General features: G+C 51.3%; 1 protein-coding gene across 1 annotated transcript in view; it reads right to left on the bottom strand.

Moving 5' to 3' along the window:
• Nucleotides 1-269: 269 nt before the first annotated feature.
• Wnt7a (Wnt family member 7A) overlaps nucleotides 270-24,271 on the bottom strand; it is a 45,106-nt gene continuing 21,104 nt past the window's right edge. Inside the window, 1 exon segment of the mRNA XM_051154912.1 lies at nucleotides 270-1,441. Coding sequence (XP_051010869.1) covers nucleotides 962-1,441 — 480 coding nt within the window. The 3' untranslated portion in view covers nucleotides 270-961.

Genomic DNA, 24,271 nt, shown 5'->3' on the forward strand with positions numbered 1-24,271 from the left:
ACCTGCCCACACACCTGGCCTTGTCCTCCTGCCCCTGAGTGAGTACCAGTGTTAAGAAGAAGCAATGGGCCATGGGGCAACACAGGCAGACTCCACATAAATAAAGTATTCATAGAAAAATAGTCTCTTAGAAACCCTCTTATCCAGTGGTTCACTTTCCAGGAGATGGAAACTTCTGGGAATTTATGATTCATGTCCCCTCACACACGCTATTCCCAGTGGAACTTTTTTAACGGTGAGCTTTGAACTGCGGAGGGGAAAAAAAAAAAAAAAAAAAAAAAAAAAAAAAGAATGAGGGTGTGTCCTGCAGACAAACAGCTCCAGATCTGGACCAGCTTAGATTCTGGATAGGTAGCAGCAAACAGCAAAAACAAAACGAAAAAGTACAAATGTGTGGGCATATATATCTATATGTGTATAAAGACCATTTTCTCTTTGTACTTAACACCTAGCACTGCAGAAGGGTACTTGAAAAATCAACTAGTAGAAACATCTGCATAAAGAATGACTATGTACAGTTGTTCTCCGCTCCCAGTCCTAGCGGCAGCCTTCCCACCAGGACCTCAAGCAGTCCACTTTGATTGCAGAAAACGGATCCCGACGAAGTGGAAGAATTCTCTTTAATTAAATAAATTAATATTATTTCTTATCAGAATAAATTGTTAAATATTGCTATGACGAGGCCCGAGGCTCCAGGGCTCCTGCTGAAGAAAACTTTATTCCAGCCGTGGAACAGCTCGGGCAGTATCTGGGGGAGGGAGGCCCAGCAGCATCCGTGTGAGATAGGAGGGGCGAAGCCTCTGAGAGATGCTTCCCACAGGAGTCTGCAGGAAAGCCAGAATGCCCATCCCCCTCAGCAGAAAAGACAAGGACAGTGCTTCTGTGGTTCCCCGTATGAGCACCCAGGCAGTGGCCTACAGGGAGGTTGTGTCCTGCCTGTGGTCTGACTTATGACCGCTGTTCACTTGCATGTGTACATCTCCGTGCGCTCGCTGCACGTGTTGCACTTGACATAGCAGCACCAGTGGAATTTGCAGTTGCACTGCCATACCCGGGCATACTGGTGCGTGTTGTAGCCACGGCCGCAGCACATGAGGTCACAGCCACTAGCCTGAGGGGCTGTTTTATTGCAGGCGCGGCCCTGCGTACCCACGCTGCCTGTCACTGGGTCCTCTTCACAGTAGTTGGGTGACTTCTCGATGTACACCAGGTCAGTGTCCATGGGCTTACGGTAGGACAGGGGCTTCTTGATCTTCAGGAAGGTGGGCCGCTTGTTTCGGCTGGCTCGCACAGGTTCCACATGGACGGCCTCATTGTATTTGTCCTTGAGCACGTAGCCTAGCTCTCGGAATTGTGGCAGTGTGGTCCAGCACGTCTTAGTGGTACAAGAGCCGGACACACCATGGCACTTACACTCTAGTCTCATGTTCTCCTCCAGGATCTGCAGAGAAGCAGGAAAAAGAAAAGAGAGAGAGAGAGAGAGAGAGAGAGAGAGAGAGAGAGAGAGAGAGAGAAAGAAAGAAAAGAAAAGAAAAGAAAAAAGCACAGAACTCGTCACTGTGGCTCATGGCTAAGTGCAGACCCAGCCCAACCATCCAGGCCCTCTTGGCCCACTATAGCTTTCATTCTCTTCTTTGGCACAGGAAACGTGGCCCTGGACTCCAGTCCCTCTGCCTCCATAGCCTTGATGTAGTGCTCTGCCTGCATGTGTGTGCCCTCTTGACTCTCAGCTCTCCCCATTTGGTGAGAGCAGCCCCGCTCGGTCCAAATGCACATTGGTTCTCCTTGGTTTGGTCTGAGTGGGTCTAAGATCAGTTTTAACCTATGCTTACAACACAGGAGGGTTCAGTTTAGAAGACAGGCTTTTCGGATTCCTTGCCAAACCTATGGCATCCATCAACACTTGGATGAGGACCAAAGACCTGCTGGTGTAAAAGCTGGCCCAATGTTGACAAAGCTCTCTATGGTGTCCTGGAGCAACTGTGACTTACTTACTGCCCAGAGTCCTGTGGCAGCAGGTCCCTGAGCTGAAGGCTGGGTTCCAAAGCTCTAGGAGTATAGTGGCCACCCACTGCCTCGTGCAACCTGCCTCTCCCATCAGGCCTCTCCCCTTCCTCTGCAGTCACTGTTGGGCTGGGGCTGTGGTGACCTTGAATGGGCCCTTAATCAGGTGACAGCCAGCCTAGCTCTGCTAACTGTGCACTCTGCAAGTCTCAGAGATCTCACTGTATTCAGCATAGTCACAACTGTCCTGGCCAGGGCTGGCCGCCCATCGGGCACAGACAGCAGCACTGCCCCCCACCTCGGGCACAGACAGCAGCAGAGGAAACACAGTCTTTTATGCTAGCTCCCATCCCTCAAGGTCAGGCTAGATCCTGGCTTCTGAGCAGCCAGGATTCCTAGGCCCCATGCTTCAGGTCAGACAGTGGAGGTTTTGAAGCCCCTATGGTGACAGTCACCAGCACCTTTCAAGGTCTAGTCCCCAGCAGGTACTTGGACTGCCCAAAGGGAGTTCACCAGAGGGACATCTGAACTACTCCCTAACAGGTCACACCTCTGGGTCCCAGGTAAAGGAGGGTTGTATGGGCATACTAGGGTCTGCCACTCTTCAGACCAACACAAGGCCAAAGGGAAACCCAGGAGGAAAGAAAGACACATCTGGGTCTAGCCTCAGCAGGCTGGCCCCTGGAAAATGCTAAAGAGTTTTTGTTCCTGCCAGATTCCCACTGGACCTCATGGGAGGCTGTGTCCCCACCATCAAAAGTCGCAGTACCTGCTGGACACCCTGTCTAGATTCCAGCAGGCCTCCAGTCCCAGGCAGTGGGCCACCTTTTAGACCCACTAATTTTATTGTATGGATTAAGAAATCTATTTGAGTAGTTCCATTCTGATACAGCTCATATGCCAAGATATAAAGTAAAATAATGTTGCTTGTTCTAGGAAGTTTCCCCTGATTAACAAAGTAGGGTCCTTCTACCTGTTACTCTCCTGGGCAGTGTTGAGCCATCCATATATCAGTGTTCTCCATTAAGGCAGAATTCCTTGGGACATACGGGAGCTCTGCCCTAGTGGCCTGTCTCAGGGAACTTAGAGACATCCTGGCCACTCCAACTGAGGCAGTGGCACAGGTTGGTAGCGTGCGCGCGCACACGCACACGCACACACACACACACACACACACACACACACACACACACACACACACACACACACACACACAGAAGCACCTCAGGGCTTAGTTTCCATCTATTTCCTGCAGAGCTCAGATCTGAACTTTGCCCAGCCTCCTTTCCCCGAGAACCCCAACTGGGGCAGTCATCAATCCATGACAACTGGCCTGGTGTAGCAACAGTGCTCACTTCTGTTGGCAAGGAGAATGGAGGGCTGTTTGGCCCCAGGTGCATTCCATCATTCACTTGTTCATTTTGCAAAGAATACTTGCCCTGTGCTGCTGGTATCACCTGTGCTATGGGCAGGGGCAGGGGCAGGGGCAGAGGCAGGGGGCTTCCTCTGGGAGGGCTGGAAACAGCAGACCTTTGCCTGCTCTGAGGTGCACCCTCTTCTGTCTCTGAGCTTATGGTTCAAGACCCAAGGTGTTCATGGAACTTACAGAAACTGGTGGGCACTGTGGGTTGAAGGAGTAGTGGGGGACACGTGGGAAAGGGTTGAGGGTGGGCTCCAGGAAGGCAAGAAGTGTGCAGGATCCAGGGAATAAGGAGGGCTGACTAGAATAGCATTTCCTGTGCCTGTGTGGGTGGGATGCAGGCCCTGGGAGGAAGGCGAAGTAGGCCCTGTGGATGGATGGGTAGAGGCTCAGGGTGGCAGAGCTGAGGAGCCAGCAGGAGGGCAGAGAAATATCTTGGCAGCCAGGAGCTCATTCTGCATGAAGTAGAGATGAGGATGGAGGAGAGAGTGGCAGGAGAGAAGCCTGAGGGACACTGTCCTCGGTGTCTGGGCCAGAGATGATGTAGCTCTAATGCAGGCAGCAGCCATGGGAGGAGAGAAGAGGTGAGATGCAGTGACTGTGAGTGAGGCAGCCATGGGGGCTGAGGGTGGGCGGGAATCTGCACCGAGTCAGGAGGCCGGAAGTTGGGCTTGAGGAAGAATACATGTACAAAACACAGGGGGCACATTCAGGCTGAGGCACTGGCCAGGACGCAGGGCATCTGCAGAGCAGGGGGTCGTTTGGTACAGCTGGATCTTGGCTTCCACCACCTGGCATGTCTCGTGTCGGTTGTGTGGAGTCCCAAGAAGAATTCTGCCCCTTCTGCAGACTAACACACCTGTGAGTGCAGCCAGAAGACAGGCAAACACTCAAGAATTTTTATGTTAAAATCGGCTGCAAACATACAGAATGGGAGAGACTGAGAAAGACTGCATGCTTTGATGACCACAAACCCAGGATTTGCTATAAAACTGCTAGAAAACCAGCAGTCTGAGGTCATGTTGGTGGATGCCTAATGTACACACACACACACACACACACACACACACGAGAGAGAGAGAGAGAGAGAGAGAGAGAGAGAGAGAGAGAGAGAAAGAGAGAGAGAGAGAGAGACAGGCAGAGAGAGAGACAGAGAGAGAGAGAGAGACAGACAGAGACAGAGACAGAGACAGAGACAGAGACAGAGATAGAGACAGAGAGCAAAGTCTTATACTGCACTTGGGGAGCTGGGCTAAGAGAACTGCAGCATAGTGAGGTCCTGTCTGTCAAAAGAAAGGCGAATCAGATGTGACAGAACTAGAAGAGAGGCCAGCACAGCTCAGCCTACCAAAAGCAATGTCCAGGGTCCTTGAGCCTGGATCCATGGGCTCTGCATTCTTGTTTGGGACGGGGTAAGCAGGAAGGACAGTGTGACTAGATTGGACACTGGTAGGTGGGGGTCTTCCTTGGCAGCAGAGCCCTGCTCCTTGAGAGGCTAGCCTTCTCTACCAAGCTCACTCCTGCTGGGAGGGGGCTCTTGTGAAGGGGTAAGCCCTCTGTCTTGGAGTATATACAATCAGCAACTGGCTCTTTGGAGAGGCTTCCTGCACCCAGTGGGTGTGATTGCAGCTGAGATGCTTTTGGGTCTCCCAGCAGTGCCTCAAACCTGTCTAAAGCAGCAGGAAGGATTTTCCGCACCGCCAGGAGGGAGGGACATCAATCTCTTTCTGACAAGTCCTCCAGGAAGTTGCCGACAATGTACCAGGTGCTGCCCAGAGCCCAGAACTCCTCAGGGTGGGGTGCTCAGGTCTGAGGAGGCCTGGGGAGAAACTTGGCTCCAGAAAATACCTTGACTCATACATAATGCCAAGTAGATACTATCAGAACCTGCCCACGGAGGGTCTGGCGGACAGGAGGAGTTTTGAGAGAAGAGAGGTTGGACGTCATCTCTTGCTCCCGCTCAGTCTGTGCTTAGGGCACTGGTCACCAAAGTGTGGGCCACGCAATACAGCGTCCAAAGCATCCAAAGGGCCATCCCACCCTACATGTTGTTTCCCTGTGTGGAACATCATTGTTTCTGTCCACGACCCCCAGCCTGGAGCTACACTGAAACTATCTGAGCTTCTCAACACAGTCAGAGGACTTCCTGATTCCTGAGAGAGATCACCTCTGCTGAGCCCTCCTCAGGAATGTGCCTCAGTCTAGGAATGTGCCCCCCTCCAGGATCTTGGGTCCTATTCATCTCCTACACAGGTCTGGCCTACCCCAGCAGGACACTCTTATTTTTGGTACTTTTTTTTTTAAATCAAGGCTGATATGGCTGACACTGGGTCCTCAGTGAGACTTTCCTTAGTTACCATAATGGAAGTCACCCCACTGGTCACTGATTCCAGCTGCCAACAACCATCTCTCCAGTTCCCCATCAGCCACTTCCCTTTTCCAGTTCCCACCTGTCATTGCTCCTAGTTCCCACAGTCACCTCTTGAGTTCTCACTAGTTATCTCCCCAGTTCCCACCAGTCACCTCCCCAGGTCCCACAGATACCTCCCCACCTCACACCAGTCAGTATTCCCAGTTCCACCCATCACACTAATCATTGGTAAGGGCTCATGGCTTGACCCAATCACAGCCAATCAGAGAAAGTCTTGGGTATTAGGTGTGAACTGAAGACATGTTGCTTATTTCTCACCTGAGATGAACAAATGGGATGGTGAAGTCCACAGCTATGGACAAACATCTTGTTAGTTTGGGAAACTGAGTCCAATACCGACTAAGAAAGTGAGCTGGGAAGTAGGGATGTGAGCAGCTGGTTCCTGGGAATAGTGCTTAACCCCAGGGTCAAGCTGGGCCTCAATTCACTGCCACAGGACCCTTCAGTTTCAGGAACCAGTGAGTTCTCTGTCCTTGAGCCAGCCTGAGTCATATTAATACATTGTAAAGTATCTAGACTGCTACAGAAATCCTTCCATCTGTGCTGGAGGGGGGTTTGTTGTTGTTGTTGTTATTGTTGTGTGTGTGTGTGTGTATGTGTGTGTGTGTGTCTGTGTGTGTGTAAAATAGTCCCCAGCCAATAGGTTTGAGGCCATAGCAACATGGCCTGGGTTGCTGAGGATTGGTTTGCATATTAAAAAGGACTTAGGGACAGGTGGGGAGATGCCAGTGGGTAAAGCCCTTGCTGTAGGATTGGAGGACAAGTTTGGATTCCCAGAATCCACTGGACACAATCACATGTGCATGTGAGTCTGGGTGCTCTTTAGCAAGGTAGGAGGTGGAGACAGGAAACTCCCCAGCAGCTAGAAGGCCAGATATCCTAGTGTATGTCACAATGAAGAACAAAGAGATCCTGTCTCAAAGACGGTAGAAGGTGAGGAGTGACATTTGAGGTTGTCCTCCACACAAATGCCTCATGTCACATGTGCACCTATAAACACACATAACGCCAAGCACACATATACAAAGCACATATACACCACCATCACCGCTGCTGCCACTGCCACTGCCACCACCACCACCACCACCCTAAGCTATAAATTCAAAGGGCATGGGGAGGCCAGGACCTGGGAGCTTATGGCTGAGAATCTGAGTTAGCTGACATTGCTGCTTCCTTCCCTGGTCCCCTCTGAGGCATCAATCCTGGGTCATTTGTACCTCAGGTGGTGGGCAGAGATCCAGGTGTTCAGAGTCTCTGTGATAGCATGCTGAAACAAATCATCCAGAGGCAGGGAACATTTGCTCCTCCCTACTGCTCCTCTTCCTGCTGCTCCTCCTCCAGCTGCTCCTCCTCTAGCTGCTCCTTCCCCACTGCTCCTCCTCCTCCCACTGCTCCTCCTTCTCCTGCTGCTCTTCCACTTGCTGCTTCTCCTCCCACTGTTCCTCCTTCTCCTGCTGCTCCTCTACTTGCTGCTCCTCCCTACTGCTCCTCCCCCACTGCTTCTCCTCCTCCCACTGCTCTTCCTGCTACTCCTCTCCTACTGCTCCTCCTCTCCCCACTGCTCCTCCTCCTCCCACTGCTCCTCCCCCACTGCTCCTCCTCCTCCTGCTGCTCCTCTACTTGCTGCTCTACCTCCACTGCTCCTCCTGATCCTCATCCTTCACTGATCCTTTTTACCTCACTCCTCCCCTTCTGCTCCCCTCCCCTCTTTCTTGGACCCATCCATCATGAGCCAAAAGCTTCCTTGCACTTAACTGCAGCTGTATTCCTCTGGGCAACTCAGACCAAAGAAGGAAATAGCTTTTTCTGTAAATACTTGGTGTATTTTCTCTTTGGTCGCATTCTTTAAGCCATATTGAGTACACTCACTTCAAGCCAGTGTCCCTATCTGGCGCAGGTGGGTGTAGGCACAGCTGCATTCCACAGGCTGGGGCCCCTGCAGCCCTTATGCTGCAGAGCCCAGCACAGAAGACATGCCCTAGAAAAGGGGCTTTGGGCCCAGTCAGAGAGGCTTTCTTGTATAGACTAGAGGCCTCTGGAAATCATTGCCTATCGGGTCAGAGAGGCTCAGCCCCTATTTGTGACTCTCTGCTGTCCTTGAGTTATGGACTTGTCTGGAACCCGTCCTCTAACACTGGGGTCTTCTAGGAACTTGCACTTCATAAGTGGTCCATCTTGTCTCCTTGGGTACACCAGCAGGCCTGGCACTGTTCTGCTGTGGTCAAACAGCAGAAGTAATGCCTTCCCTCCAGTGGGGAAACCCACACAGCTCCACAGGTACACACCCTTGCACTCATTACCATACAAGAGGTGCCAAGTCTCATCTGCATACGCATTGGAACCCTCCCTCAAAGTCACACATGCTCACACACCTCCACATACCACACACAAGACACACTTGTGTATCTCTTTCTTGGTTTTTTGAAACAGGGTTACTCGTGGAGATCTGGCTGTCCTGGAACTTGCTCTGTAGGTCAGACTGGCCTCAAACTCACAGAGATCCTCCTGTCTCTAGAATTAAAGGCATGTACCCCCACCCCCTGCCATACTTGTATACTTTTACATTTATATAATGACATACCTACAGTACATCCCTCACCCACACTACACACACACACACACACACACACACACACTAATCTAGAAGAATGAGGTGGTAGCAGCCTTAGGCCATGGCTCACCTCACTCAGGCTGGGGTTAGGTTCTCAAAAGTGTTTACTATCACAAAGGGGTTGTAGGTATAACAGTTGATTTCTCTCAACTCTTCAATTGAAGGAGGTGGGGACAAATGCAAAAAAAAAAAAAAAAAAAAAAAAAAAAAAAAAAGATAGCTAGTGTTCATGCCGCCCACCAACCTGATGCTCTGACCGGCCCTTGGAAATCTAGGATGTAGCTGGCCTATGCAGCCCATTCTAAGACCTAACATCTGTCAGTCCCTCCTCCTCTTTTGGTCCTAGACTTATGCACTTTTGGAGACAGCTCCAAGGTGGCAGTGCCTAGGCAAATGGACAGCACAGAGGTCAGACCAGAAGGACAAGGTGACATGTGTTCTTTGCAGCAACAACCGTGGCAGTTCAAATGGAACAACTCCCAAAGCCCTCACCAGACAAACAGGGTTTGATAAGTTCCTGCAAATAGAGGCATCTTGTCATATTCCACTAACATACAAAGGGCCATGAGAAACGGGGCGGGGGGCACTCCACCAGTCCTTAGGGCTATTTTCACTCAGCAACTAACCACAGAATAGCCACTGTGACCTGAAAACTAGCTTTACATAGGTAATGCTACCAAGCAACAGTCACAGCTCCTACCAGCGCTCAGGGTGCCATCAGACCTTACCTCAAAGCAAGCTATGTAGATCTCTCTCTACTAAAGTTCCCAACTTCCCTTTGTTTTTCCCCAAACCAGAGTTCTCTAAGGGATGTCTGTATGTGTTTCACATTGCATTCCTATTCTTGGTTTATTTCCCTTAATACAATCTGAACTGGAGATTTAACTCGGCATTTTGTTAGGGTGTTTTTTTTTTCTCCATATAACGGAATAGTCTTCTTCCATGAAAAGGAAAGGAATATTGTTAGTCAGATTTATGTCACTATAACAAAATTCCTAAGATCACTGATGCACAGCGGGAAAGGCTTTATTTAACCTGTGGTTTCCAGGATCTCTTTCCATACTTGCTTGGCCCTGCTGCTTTGGAGCTGTGAGGCACTCAGAGGAAAGCTGCTCTGCAGAGTCAGTAGGGGCTGGATATCCAGAAGCCTGGCCCAGGGTCTATAGGTTCTGACTTGGTCTCAGCTGTGGACAGGCATGGAAGAACATTCAAAGCTCTTCTGATACTGTTAATCAGGGGACATAACCCTTGTCTGTCCTTCCAGAGCCATTTGAGGGCCAGGCCCTCTGCTACATAAAGCCTATGTTAGGTGCTGGTGAAGTGAGGCTGGTCAGGCAAGGTCTCTCTCCTCAGGAGACTCTGCATGGTTAGGGGGACAGACAGGCCAGTGAATCTTTCTTCCTTAGATCTGGCCCACAGAGAAGCCTTTGCATTCTGTATACACCAAGCACGTGATGTGCCCGTGAGGCTTTCTGGAAGAAGGGACCTGTGAGTTTTGAGGCATTCAGGGAAGCAAGGCTAGGGCATTGCCAGGAGCCGAAGTGCCTGGGCAGAAGCCCAGAGGCTGCAAAGACCAAAGGGTGACAGGGAGATGTCGGAGAGAAGCTGGGTGTATCTCAGCAATGGGCAGCATAGGAAAGGAAGGGTGTGGATGGCTACAGAGCTCTGGACAGACTTCCTGGGAGATGTGTACTGGGACATACCCACTCCTGAAAGCCAGGACGCATCTGAGCACAGCTAGGCTTCACTGCCATGGGATGGAGGGCAGTTATCAGAGATCAAGTGGCCACCTCTTAAGAAAACAACTTCGTCCTACCCTCTGGTGCCCAGGACACCTGCTGCCTCTCAGCCATGCCAAACACTCTCAGTAAACAGTTTGGTACCAGGCAATCCTGAGAAGCCATGTTTATTCCCAATCAAGATCCCTATATCTGCCACTGTCATCCTGTGTCATCCTTCTTGTGGGCCCTCAGCTTCAGCACCCCTCCTCTGTCAGGCTCCCTTGCACCATCCTACTTTGTATCCTCCCAGCCATGAGGTTTTTTGAGGACTTGCTGTTTTCCCTGTGTCCAGCTGTGTGGTCCATGAGGCACATGTAAGAAGCCTTCTCCAGGAAGATGCTTAATAGGCATCTGTGAGTTAGGAATGGCTGGCCTCAGGTAGCTGGCATATACAGGCTGGAGCATCTCCTCTGAGATACCCTTTTCTGACTGGGGATTATATTCGATTCCTATTGAATGGAACTGGTTGGTCCTTCTGGTTGAGTGTCTGGTCTTGATCTCATGGAAGTTTCCAGCTGAGTACAATGGACGTCCTCCACTCAGGCACAGAGTGGGCATGGCTGAGAGGACTCTGACTTCCTGGTGCTGCTCTAAGCTTCAGGGTCTGTTTCAGGAGCTGGGACTCAGGACTTCCCAGGACTTGTGCTGTCCCAGCCCTGCCAACCAAAGGGCTTTCCTTCTCACAACAGACGCTCTCTTGGCTTCATGGTCCACGTATCCCTGGCATATCTGTAGAAATAATGGGTAGACGTTCCCCTGAAGCCCTGTCATGCTAAAAGACATACTCTCTTACTGCAGTGGAGAAAGAGTTTCAATATTTTTGCTTCAAGTCCCAGGTCTGTCACCTCCTGGCTGGGCCACTCTGAGGACACTGCTTAGATTCTCTGAAACTGATTCTTTGACCACAAAATTGGGGACTGGTAAGAGAAGCCCCCTCGGGGTTGTATAATCCAAATGAGGTAGAGAACAGACCTGCTGGCCCACCAGGGAGGGGAAGGGGCTGCAGGGACCTAGTGCCGCCTCCTCATTTCTCCAGGATTGGCCTTGGCAGAAATCTACAGCTGCCTCAGGGACCCAGGGAATGAAGCTGCATCTCTCCAGGCAGTCCTAAGTCAGATTCGGAGCTTATAGGGGTACAGGGAAGCATGTGACAGTTCCGGACTTAAATGTGCGGAGAGTATAACACTAGGTCGAAGACAATTATTATGGAAAAGCAGCACCCAAGGCCTCAGTATTCGTATACTGGTTACATAGTGAATGGCAACAGTACATTAGATTAAATAAAATACATTATTCCATTAACAGCATCTTTTTTCCCCCTCCTTCAGTGCTGGGGATCAAACCCAGGGCATTATGCATGCTAGAGACGTGCTCCCTGCCCAAGCCACATCCCCAGGCCTCTAAGACTTCTATAGGATGGTATAGGACCAGATGCCTGCTGCCAAGCTGTAGTCTCCAAGCCAATGTCCCAGCCTGTTTTCTGTGCCTATAATGGAATAATAGAGAGTAGGTAACTTCTAAAGAATACAGAATTATTCAGCTTATTTCTAGAGGCTGAAATCCTAAATGCATGGATGCCACTCACATCTGGGAGGACCTTGTGCTGTGACACAACATGGCAGAGGGTGTCACACACGGGGGACAGAACAGTGTGGGAGCTCAGGCCTCTCCTCATCTTCTTATGAAGCCATCGGATGCCACCGTGAGGGCTGGCCTTAACGCTATCACTCTATCTATCCCTAAGCACCTCCCAAAGGCTTTAACTGCAGATCTCCTTTTGGTTCGGAGGATTAAGTTTCCAGCACCCAAACTTTGGGGATACACAATCCAGCCACAGCTCTCAGCAGCAGGGGTACCTGGAGAGACTGCTGGAGATGCAGAGCCTGAGGCCCTGCCCAGACCTGCCATGGAGTCAGAGGGTGTTTCCACTCTCCAGGCATTTTACAGGCAGCAGGTGAAGTCTGGGAGCCTACAGGGTTCTGGGACCTTGGGTCAGCTGAGGCAGAGCCTCAGACAGACTGGGAGCCCATGCCTGTAGATACATGTTGATTCGTGGTGGCCTCTGACAGAAAGCACGCATCCTATCAGAGCAGAGAAGCAGGGCACTGGATAGCTATGGCCCCATGTCCGTGGACAACAGTGATTTCGGGATGGCTGGGGAATCTTGTCTCAGAGGACGACTTTAAAAAAAATGGATCAATGCACTTAAAATCTCATACTTAACTCCACCCTCACATTCTGCTTTCTTTTTTCTCTCTGAAAACTTGGCCAACAGCACCCAGGGGCACTAAATATAGAAATGGTGAGGGAGTAAATCTCTGAAGTGCCACATGTTGCCCAGGGCCTGTTTCACGGTTGGGCTGCAAACCATTGAGGACTGGGAGCTGTAATTAAAATGCTGATGGCCTCCCAGCTGGGACACCTTCCAAAGGAGCAGGGAGGGGAACCTCTAAAGCAAACTAGCGCAGGTTCCCTGGTCTCCACTGGCTTCCAGGACAGCCAGACACAACTGCCCTTGAAAGCCTTCATAGCCAAGAGGCAAGTTGTTCCTCTCTCAGGTGTGCCTGCTCCAAGCAGATCCCCTCACTACTCCCTAGTGCAACCCTGGGCCCCACACCCCTACCTGTGACCTTGTCACCCCTTTTCTCACTGCTCACTTGGTGGGGCCACACTGGCCTCTGGGCTATCCAATCCTCTGACCCGCCTTCTGTTGGCACCTCACCCTCTCAGGAAGGTCTCTTCCACCTACCCCCAGTAGCGTCCTCTTCCTGTCACCTCTACTCTCTCCCTCTGCTTTATTTTTCTGCCATAGCATTCATTACTCTTTGACAACGAGTCTCTCTCCATCTGACTATTTGTTGTCTGACTTCCCTGTGGAATGCCAGCTCTATAAAGGCAAGTGCCACACCTAATCCCAGAGCATAACACAGCACCGGACACACAAATAGGTGCTTACTGGTATTTGATGAGTGAATGAATGTGTGGATTTGCAACCCTTTCTTTCAGCTGGTCTGGTGATCTCACTGGGAAAGTGTCCAACTTCCCAGCAATGAGCTCAGCTTTTTACTCATTCATTCAGTCAACTAACTATCCTTCCAAATAACTCTCCACCCATCCACCCATCCATGCATCCAGCCATCCTTTCAAATCTTACTTGTCCATATTTCAAATATTTATATATACATATATCCACATAACTGTACATCTATCCATTCAATGTCATACCCATTCATTCGTCCAACTTCCCACTCATTCATTTCCATATTTATTCATCCATTCACCCATCCATCCATCCTCCCATCCACCCACCCTCCCTCCCATCCATCCATCCATCCATCCTTTCCAAAATCCTTCTTCTCTATCTGCATAGTAAAATATCCCTGTATCTATCCATTCACCCATCCTTCTAGCCACCCACTCACTAATCTATCCACCCAGTCTTCTATCTGCTCATCCACCATCACCCACATATCCATCTTTCCACCTTTCTGTTCACTTACGCAATCATCTATCCACACACCCGAGCAGTCGTACTACCACTTAGCCATCTGCTCATTTCAACCAACCCGCAAGCAGAGACCTCCTCTTCTGGGTTCCCACAATGCCCTATATTCCTCTGTGTCAGACTCAGTTTCTGCTGTCAGATCTGCAATAATTCACTTTCCCCCTATATTGTCACGATGTGCAGTCCTCAAAACCAGCAGCCATGCTTCATCTCTGATGTCCAGAGCTGACACATTGCAGGTGTCAACACATGTTTACCAAACGAGAACATTTCCCTGTCTGCGTCTTGAATCATTCAATATTTCCTACTGGACTGTGAACTCCTTGATGAAGGGCACCATTTTTTTTTGGTCATCTATTTTTATGTCCATCTCCAAAATTTATAGTTAACATGAAGTGGACAGATATTTAACAAATGAAGGCGTGGGCAGGTATAAAAGACATGAGCATAGCGAACATAGGCCCTGTGGTTCCTGGATACATGCCCTAGCTCTTTATTTATTGGCTGTGTGATCTTGGGCAAGCCCCTGAACTTGCACCTCACTTTCTCTATTTATAAAGGAAGATTGTAAGAGTGGTTGCCTCACGGGTTCTTATGAGACGATATGCACAAAGAACTTAGGAGAATGCTTGCCATATGATGACAGCTGTAATGGAATAAACCCTTTTCACTGGCTCAGTGGGACAAGGTATGGAGGGCACAGACTCTTGTATGTGGTGGGGAGGAAGCTCCGGGCTCGAGCCCTCCCCCAGGAGGCCTTCCACAGCAAGTGTTCTGACTTTTCCCAGTCATGTTGGGATCTCTGGCAAACTCCCAATATTATGTCAGGTGGTCAGAAGTGCTATGTGGGAAAACAAAACATGGGCGGGAACAGGAAGTGGCGAGACAGATGGGAGCAGTTTCCAGCGGGTGGTCAGGAAAACCCTCCTTAGGTGATATTTGAGCAAAGACTTGAGGATGGGAGGTGGGGTGAGTGGTGGAGGTGCAGCAGTCTAGAGAAATTGGCAAGAAATTGGCAAGTGCAAAGGGCCTGTGGCAGGGGACTACCCAGCATATTTGAGACCAGTGAGGAAAGTGGCGGAGGAGGAAGGGAAGAGGCAAGGGGGAAGCAGGGAGTAGGGTCAGAACAGATGAGGGCCGAAGTCACGGCAAGTCTCGGTGGATATTTTGAAGACTTCACAAGTCACATTTGGAAAGACTGCAGCCTCAAGCCTGGGGCTGAGCAGGGCCAGATTCTGTTTGCAGAAGATTTAAACTCAGGGTCTGGTGAGTGCCGGGTGGCTGTAGGAGGGCAGAAGTGGGGCGGTAGGTGAAGTCCCACCTGTGGGGTGTGAAAGGAAGCTCCTAGCCAGAGGCAAGGCCAAGGCTCTGTCCTTGCGTGGCACTGCATCCTGAAGCAGGGCAGGGAAGTGAAACAGGAGGGGACGTTGCAGGCCACCAGACAGCCTGCAGCCAGGAGGACAGTTGCTGGATGCGGTAGGCAGGGGCACGGACAGGAGGAGGACTGGGTGTAGACAGGGCTTTGTGGACAAGTTTGCAGGCCCCGGAACACGAGATGTATGGGAACGGGGCCAGCGGGAGAGGACAAGGTTTCTCTACTCAGACGCTGCTCAAGTATGACTGATTGACCTAGAGACCCATCCGGGAAATTCACGATGTCACATGATGGCTTGGTCCCCCCTTGCCTCTCCCTGTTCAGAAGTGACAAATCTCAATGGCTTCCAGACAGCTCCTTCTCCCCAGATCTTTCCAACGTGCTGTATGCACAGGGCTTCAAAGAAGGAGGATCTCAGAGCTAGCAAGAGGCTTAGACGCAGAACACAGAGTCTTGCCAGGTGTAGGAGTACTAGAGACCTTCAATGCCAGCACTCGGGGGACACAGGCAGGTGGATCTGTAGGAGTTCCAGGTCAGCCAGTGAGAGCCTTGACTCACTTAGCACCTAGAAGACACTCTGGCTTTCCTGCGTTGCTTCTGTAACCCCTGCTGCTATGACCCAGGAAGTCCTGGAACTGCTACTCAGGGCTCCCAGGGTTCCGCAGTGGAAGGTTGGCCATCCAGGGCTTTGCAGGCATTCAACTTGCGCTGTGGACCCAAGAAGTCTTTTATTGGTGCCTTCCCTGCTTGGGGTGGGGGGTGGGGGGACATGGAGGCTCAGAGACAGGCTGTGTGTCACAACTACATAGCAAATAAGCAGCATAGTCAGGGCTGGGAGGAACCTCTTCCCACACCCAGGCTATTTCTACTGCCAGAGCAGAACAAAAGCCCAACTGGAAGTCTTAGGAGGTAGACCAGGGTGTGTCCAGCAACTCTACCTGCCCCAGATCCCAGCAGCGCAACCCTTGTGGTGCACAGAGACCCACCAGTGCCTCAGTAGCCATGCTTACCACAGAGGCCCAGTGACACTGTTCACTCACTCAGAGTTACAAGGCTTGGCGGGGAAATGGTGTTGTAAACAGTGAAGGCCTTGCAGGAATAAGGTATGTGCAACTTGTCAGTCATTGTGACATCAACATTATCAGACCTGCCATCTAAAAACCATACATGGACACACACAGTTGAGGGCTAAGAAGCAGGTATACAGGGGATGGGTGGGCAAGAGGGTAGCTTGCCAACATGGATGACTGGGCCACCTCAAGTTTGCTCCTCAGCCATTCAGTGCCTCAGTTTCCTCCTGTGGCAGGAATAACAACAGGCCCTCTCTTGTGATGTGAGAATAACTGTGAGGCACATGTGGATTGGGACAAGCATACATGCAGCATTTGTAGTCTTGAGAGGGACATTTGGTACCAGCCAGTAGCTGAGGTTGGCATTGCTCACAGCTAGTGCCCGGGTCTCACTGACCTGGAGGTGCTGGTATCGGAAGAACACCCCCGCCCCAGGGGCCTGCTATGCTCCTTTAGCTGCTGCCTGGACCTCGCTGACCATCCATGCAGTGGGCAGGTGACATATCATCTCATGGGGAACAGGGAAAACTTTCCTGCTGCATGGCAGACCCTCCCACCCTGAGCTACCTGCCTTGGTTCAGATGTAAACTGAAGGCAGAAAGTCCTCTTTACCAATATGACCACACCTGAATTTTTCTGCAAAGGAGACAAGTGTCCAGGATCAGGGAGAGGTGACAGCTGGGCTCCTAGAAGCCAGGGCCACTTTCCCTCCTGGACCATGCCATGCCTCCGAGGCCCTCGAATCCCCGTCCCCTGCCCACCTCCACTTATTTGACAACACCCTGAGTACTAGTCCCTCTCCTGAGGACACAGAAGGCCATTGTGTGCCCAGTGAGCACATTTTGACTTGGTCTCACTGTGGCGTAACTGAGCCCTGCCTTTGCCTCACCTTGCTGCCCCTCCCCTCTTCTGGTTACTTTCCAGTAAGCTCCTGCCAGGACCAAGCCACATGGGGGGATTCTTTCCAGGAGAAATCACATGGCTCACCCTGGAGGCCAGGAAGGTGGGCTGCTACTGAGGCCTTCCCAAGTTTCCCTAACAGTGCTAAGTTCTGAGTGCCCTGTGCCCATCAGCTGTATAGAGAATTTCCTGTACCAGGGAAGTCATATGTCAATCATGTGCCACATGCAGCCACCAAGCACTAGAGACTGAATTTTCCTCACACTTAGTAGCAGCTTGTTCACATAGCCACATGTGGCTTCTGGAGACTGTTCAACAGTGCGACCATAAATGCTTCCGGTTCACTTGATCATTTCATTAGCGTTACTCTGTGAGGTGAGCCCCGGCTTCACAGATGGAAAGAGTCCGGCAGAGAGAAGCAGGAGGAGAACCTCAAGGGTACCTAGGCCAGAAGCAGCAAGGCCAGGTACAGCCTAGTCTGCTGCAGCACACGTGGACAGCAGTGAGACTGGCACTCCCAATCCCACAGCCCACACTAGTTTGTGGATTGGGCCACCCCACGACGTGGAGAGTATGCCCGGCTGGGCTCTGGGAGGTGTTGAGTTGAAGTTCATGCTTGCTTAGACGAGCAAGAAGGACCCTGCAGGTCGGGGCTCAGGGCTCCCAGCCTGCCCTCTGCCTAGCACAAGCCCTGGGCTGTGAAGCAACAGAACTCTTCTCCCCAAGTGGCCTGTTCCAGGTGGAAGATGATGTCCAGGACCCCATGACTGGATCAAGACAGGACACAGTGTCTGAATGACTCTCGGTGCCCAGGTGATTAGAGAGTGGGGTCTCGGGGGCTGAGGACCAAGACTTCTAAGATGCTTCAGAAGGTTCCAGGACTCTTGGATAAAATCATGGAAGCACATGGCATGTCAGGGTTGAACAAAGACATCCCAGACACTGCTCAGCCTGGAGCCAACTTGAATTCAGGGTCTAGGGCAACCTGTGATCTGTTTGGCCTCGGGCCACTACACCTCTATTCTCTCATGTGTAAAGTGAAGAAGGCAGGGAGGTTAGCAGTTGTGGGGATTAAACTGGAATTGTACAGTAGATGCTGGTATTAGACTTGCCTGTGTGCCATTGCCCCCCTCCCCCGCAGAGAACAGCATCTGCCTGTATCAACCCTGACAAAGGCCTTGTGACTGCTTCACCTGAACTTCAACCTGTGGGCCTGAGGGACAGTGACAGCTCACTAACGTCACCTTCTTCCTGGAGGAGTGGCCCAAGTTCCTCTGAGCCACTGATGTCCAGCCATTCTCTGGGCCAAGCCTAGGCTGTTATGTCTGCCTAGGATTAAAGTGGGAAGTGATTTTGGCAGCCCAGAGCAAAGTGATAGCTGGGGACCCACAGGCATTGCCAGTCGCTCCAGGAAGAGCTGTCATGTCCTTTCACCGCTTTCCACTCCTCTCTTATCTTATTCCTCTTTCCCTGGACACTGGTCATGGTTATCATTATGGCATCAATGACAGGAGCTGGCCGGGCCCAGCTCCAGCTGTGTCACTGAATGAAGGGGAAACACCCTAGCTCTCATGAGTACCCTCCACCCTGACCTGGCCAGTCCCCTTCTGACCTGGTCTCTCAGTGGCTTCTTTAGACCATTTCTATCTCCCTCAGTATCACCAGCCTGGTTCTGTTCCTGGATGCTCAACTCCATCAGCGTACCAACCTCTTGCCACAGTTTCTCATACAGCCTGTTTTCCCACAGGGCAGGGGCGGGGGTCTAAGCTGAGCCTGGGTGTCAATCTTGCCCTGCTTCTCCACTCATGGGCCCTCAGAAGGAGAGTCCTCAGATCCAGAATAGCCTACAAATCCTTCTCCTGGTCCAACACAGAGGCTGTGCTCCTTGCCTGGGCACCAGGGCTGGGCAGAGGAACCGACAGAGTCACTGTGAAAACTAGGTTGAAATAGGGATGTTGACACACAATTCATACCTACAGCACGACGGCCTGTAAGACACGAGGCCAGTTCAAGCAAGACACAGAAGGAAAAACACCTCAATCCAGCTTATGCGGTCGCCAGAATGGTCAAACTTATAGAAGCAGAGAGGAAAATTATGTCACTTGGTTGGGAGAGGAAGTGGGGAGTCTATGTTGTGTTTTGTAGCTTCAGTGGGGGTGGTGGTGACTGAAGGCTTGGGTTGTGGTGTTGGGGCAGAGGCCCTGGCACAGGGGTAGGGATGGAGGCCCTGGCACAGGGGTAGTGATGGAGGCCCTGACACAGGGATAGTGATAGAGGTCCTGTCACAGGGGTAGGGATGGAGGCCCTGGCACAGGGGTAGGGATGGAGGTCCTGACACAGGAGTAGTGATGGAGGCCCTGGCACAGGGGTAGGGATGGAAGCCCTAGCACAAGTGTAGTGATGGAGGCCCTGACACAGGGGTAGGGATGGAGGCCCTGACACAGGGGTAGTGATGGAGGCCCTAGCACAAGCATAGTGATGGAGGCCCTGACACAGCGGTAGGGATGGAAGCCCTGGTACAAGTGTGATGATGTCTCCTGTACAGGTGTGATGGAAGTGGGGAAAGTACGATGGAGGCTGTGCACAGATGTGGTCATGTTTCAAGGTACTAACGGACCTTAAGCCACTTAACCATCAACATGAGCACAGTTCAAGTGGAAAGCTTTATATCTGGTGTTTTTAAGATAAATTAAAACTTTAATCAATTATAAAAATGACTTGTTGGCTCAAAACAACTAGTTATAAAATGAATCATGGGTTTAAATGTCTAATTTTCTTTCTTTCTTTCTTTTTTTTTGAGTCAGGGCTTCACTGTATCGTCAGGCTGACCTCAAGCTCACAACCTCCCTACCTAGCCCTCTGAAGCCAGGTTTTACAGGCACCAGGCACCACACCAGGGATTTAAACGTGAAACTTTTAGAAATAAAGCACCCAAGGACCCAGGGTAGCAAAGCGTTCTTAGCTAACCCTGAAAGCACTTTCCTCCCACAGGTTCAAGGCCAGCTGAGCTATAGTGACACCATAACAACAGCAACAAATAGGCCCGCCTTTGCTGGGCGAAAGCCCCTGATGAGGATAAAAGACCAGCTGTAGAGTGGAGAAAGACTCGCAAGCCTGACAAAAGCATCTGAATAGAAGAATAAAAAATGTCCAACCCCAACAGTAGAAAACTAAGCAGTCCAAAACGTGAGCCAGAGGACGGACAGACACATTCCCACTGTACCCACTGGGGTATACAGATGCCCAAGACACAGAGAGATGCTCACCTTATTAGCCACTAGAGGTGTGGCTAGAACCCCAGTGAGATACGGCACACTCCCATCACAAGGGCAGAAATAAGAACCTGTGTTATCAGCGAGCATGGCCATGGATGTGGAGAAGCCAGGTCACTCACAGATTGCTTGTGGGAGTGGAAAAAGGTGACGCCAATGCTGTAGTTCAACCTGGGATGTCACCAGAAGACCCACGTAGTGAAGGGATAAGGTTACCAAGTGATAGTGGAATCTTTAGGAAGCGAGGCTGAAGGGGCAAGGGGCGGGTTCAAGTCATTGAAGGTGCCCTCAAAGGGGAAGGTGGGACATGCTCCACCCCATCCCTGCCTGTCATCGTCCAGACATGCTTTGCTCTGTCATCCATCCTGTTGTGGTAAGCTGCTACAGACCTGAAGCAATGGGATCAACCCACTGTGTGATGAACCTCCGAAACCATGAGCCAAAGCATCCCCTTCCCCTTATGGTCCAGTGGGCTCAGCAGTTGCCATATAGTGATGCAAAGCTGGCATCCCCTCTGTAGGATGGTTTGGTGCCTTATCATAAAGCTAAACTATCAGCAACAGTAGGCTGGCACTCCTGGCATTTAATATGGAGAAGTAGACATTTGCATTCATAGAAAAATCTGTACCCACACATTCACTGTAGCTTTATTTACGACAGCCCAAACCTGCCAACAACCCAGACGTTCTTCAGCAGAATAGCTAAACCAAAGGTGCTGCCTCTGAGCCGTGGACAATCACATGGCCGCCAAGGGGGGGAAAGAATCATTGTGGCTCACAGAGACTTGAATGAGTCTAAGAGATTATATCCAGCAAGAGGGGATTCTATAGGCTGCACATTTTACAACTCCGTTTATACACACTACACAATTATAAACAAGGGAGTGGATTAGTGATGTGTGGCAGCTGGACACCCTGAGGAAGGGAAGGTGGCACGTGGTCCTCATGCTCTGAATCTCTATGGTATCGGCGTCAGTGTCCTGGGGTGACAGCATCCTACAGTTCTACAGGCTGCCACTATGAGGGAGCCAGACAACAGGTCCTCAGAGTCTCTGTTCTTTCAACTGCATGTGAGCCCATAGCACAGCATAGGCTTTATTCAGAATACAAGAAAGAGTTAAATTTGAATTTGATACAGAGAAAGGAAGCATTTAAGTGTGTGTCTCATAAGACATTTGGGACACACATAAATAAAATTGATTTCTTAGTTATCTTGAAGCCAAATATAAGTGAGAATCTTAAATTACATCTGGCACCCTACTCCCAAGACACTCCCAGGACAGAGGACCACTAGCCATTCATTCATGCTCTCTACAAACCTTTCTTGAACCCTACTGTGTGCCAGGTGCCATTATAGGGATAGGTGATTCAGCAGTCCTGAACCTCCTGATGCTGACTTTGTACTGGGCAGTAATAGACAATAGACAGGAAGGGCTGTGCAAAGACAGTAAGTTCAAATGGTGGGGGTTGCCCTGAAAAATACAAGCAGAGCGGTGTACTGAGACTAGGTGGACACGGGAGAGACGTCTTCCTGAGAATGGATCGAGGTGGGCAGCATGTGCAAAAGCGCTGGGTGGGAGCAATATGATTGGCCCAGAAGTTCAGAATTAGAGGGTAGCAAGCAGGAGAAGAAATGGTCCTTGGGAGCTTTGTGTCTTCTCCTACCCTCACATGTCAGACCTAGAAAAGCCTGTGAGGCCCAGGTCCTGCCGCCCCCCCCCCCCCCCGCCCCATGCTGATCCAGATCCTCTGAGGCCAGATGCAAGCCTTTCCTGCAGTTTGAAGGTGAGATCCTACATCCACTGTAATTGTTGGGCAGGACTTGCCAGCACAGTAGCCTGAGGACTGCCAGCCAGCTTCCGGGGAGGTGGGGCCTGGCCTCTCGGGGGCCCTTGACATGCCACACTGTCCACTCTCTCTAGTCAAGTATGCAAGTGGCTCCCAGAAGCAACAAAGTGGAGCAAGTCTTATCTGGGCCTCGCCCTCACTGCCAGGGGCTGGGTCTCTGTTATTCCCCATACACTGGCCTCCCTGAAGCCATGCTTAGAGTAGAAAAGCCAGCCCCCTGGGGGAGCACCCAGACCAGACAGGGCAGGGCAGGAAGGGACAAGAGCAACACCCCTTGTGAGCAAGAGGTGACTCCACGCTCAGGTGGAATTCCATCCCTCTTAGCTCACCTCCCTGGAGCAAAGGCACATTCCAATAGGGCTGGCATGTCCCGGTGGGGGGCCCTGCCCTCCAGCTGCCTGTCCAGTCTGGTCTCACTCCTCACTGTAGACAGGGGCTGCTGACGGCACGTCCTTCCCTGGGACCCTCCAGAGTGCCCCAGCCCACTTCATCCTAAGGGTACAGCAAGGCCTCCACGGCCAGCAGGAAGGTACAATGTCATCGTGGAGACTTGGAGATACCACCGTCAGAAGAAGGCCAAGGGATAGCAGAAGCCACTGTAACAATCAGACCAGGGGAATGTTTCCTGTGCAGTCCAGCAGGGGGTGGGTGGTGGGTGGGGGGCTGGTCACAGGCTGTCCCTGTACTTTCTGGTCACCTCCTTGCCAGTCCCTCCCTCCCCAGAGCCCTCCTGCCCTCTGTTTAACTCCTCCTTCCCTGCACCTCCCAGAGGCCTGGTGTCCTTAGCAGTTCCTGTTGTTCCCTCCCTCAGTGGTTCCCAGGCCTGCTGCACACAGGCATCTCTAGAGGCAGTCAGGTGCCACAGCCCTAGTTGTTACCACCTCTACATCTAGGAGCACCCTGCTGTGCTCCCTAAGACCTGTCTCCTCTGCATAACCCAGGGAGGGGCACACCCCCAAACAGCTCAAAGGCTGCTCCCCAAACTCCTGGGTGTCCACATCCACTACCTCTAGGGCCTTTCATTCCTTTCCATTCTGTGCCAGGGAAGGGTGGGGACCTACACAAAGCTCACCCTGTCAAGCTCCTCCTGGCTACTTCTGACACCACGGAAGGCCTGTATTTGTCTCTAGCCTCCTCAGCAACCTTACCACCTGTTACCCAGCCTCAGACCAGGGAGCCCCTACTGCTGTTTTAAGATTTAATAAAGGCCCATGCTCATTTTTTTAATGCTGGATGCTGAGTGCAGGGCATGGTGAATGTGGACACTCCACCACTAAGCCATGCCTGCTCCTGCTAACTGCCCTCCTCCTTGAAAGCTTCTGCTTATTCCCCCTTCCTGCCCCCACCCCCCCACCCCGACCCCCATGCTGAGGCCTGGCTAAAGATTCCTTTTTCTCTCAGCCACCTCCTGTAGGAAACAGCACTGCCACTGTGTCTGAGCTCTGTTTCTCCTACACTGTCAAAAGTTTGGCTCCTCCGTCTGACTCACACTAACTGGAGTATCTTGAGGACACGAACCACGGGGCAGTTAGTTCTCCCGCGGCTACCCAAGGGACAGGAAAGAGATCATTCAGAGACACTAAGATTGGTGTGAGGATTTCAGGACCACACTGCAGCCCTGAGTCTCCTTCTCCAGTGTCCTGTCATTGGAGCCACCAACAAGAACAAGCGAGCCTAGTACCCTACTAGCCTCCTCGATGGCCTGTGACATCAGTCTAGGGATAATGTAGCCCCAAAAGGCCAACGCGAGAGACTTCAGTTCCCAGCCACCTTCCCCAGAGGCATCTGCAGTCTCCGGCCTGCTCTTTTTTTGTGTCCACCCCCACCATGGCAGAGACTATAAAGCACATCAGCCTGCCATGCCCTGGCCACCATAGCCTGGTCCTGGAGTCTGCTGAGGACAGAAGTGTCGCACTGTCCTCCTCCTTTGTGGGGTACACAGTGGGTACTCCTGTAGCGATGGCTTCTCAGGGGGTACAGAAGGCATGTGTAGCCTTTCTCCTGGCTCTTCTGACCCTCTTTTCTCTCACAGCATATGCTGACAAGCTCCAGAGC

This window comes from Acomys russatus, chromosome 13 (genome assembly GCF_903995435.1).
Source record: "Acomys russatus chromosome 13, mAcoRus1.1, whole genome shotgun sequence".
Lineage (NCBI taxonomy): Eukaryota > Metazoa > Chordata > Mammalia > Rodentia > Muridae > Acomys > Acomys russatus.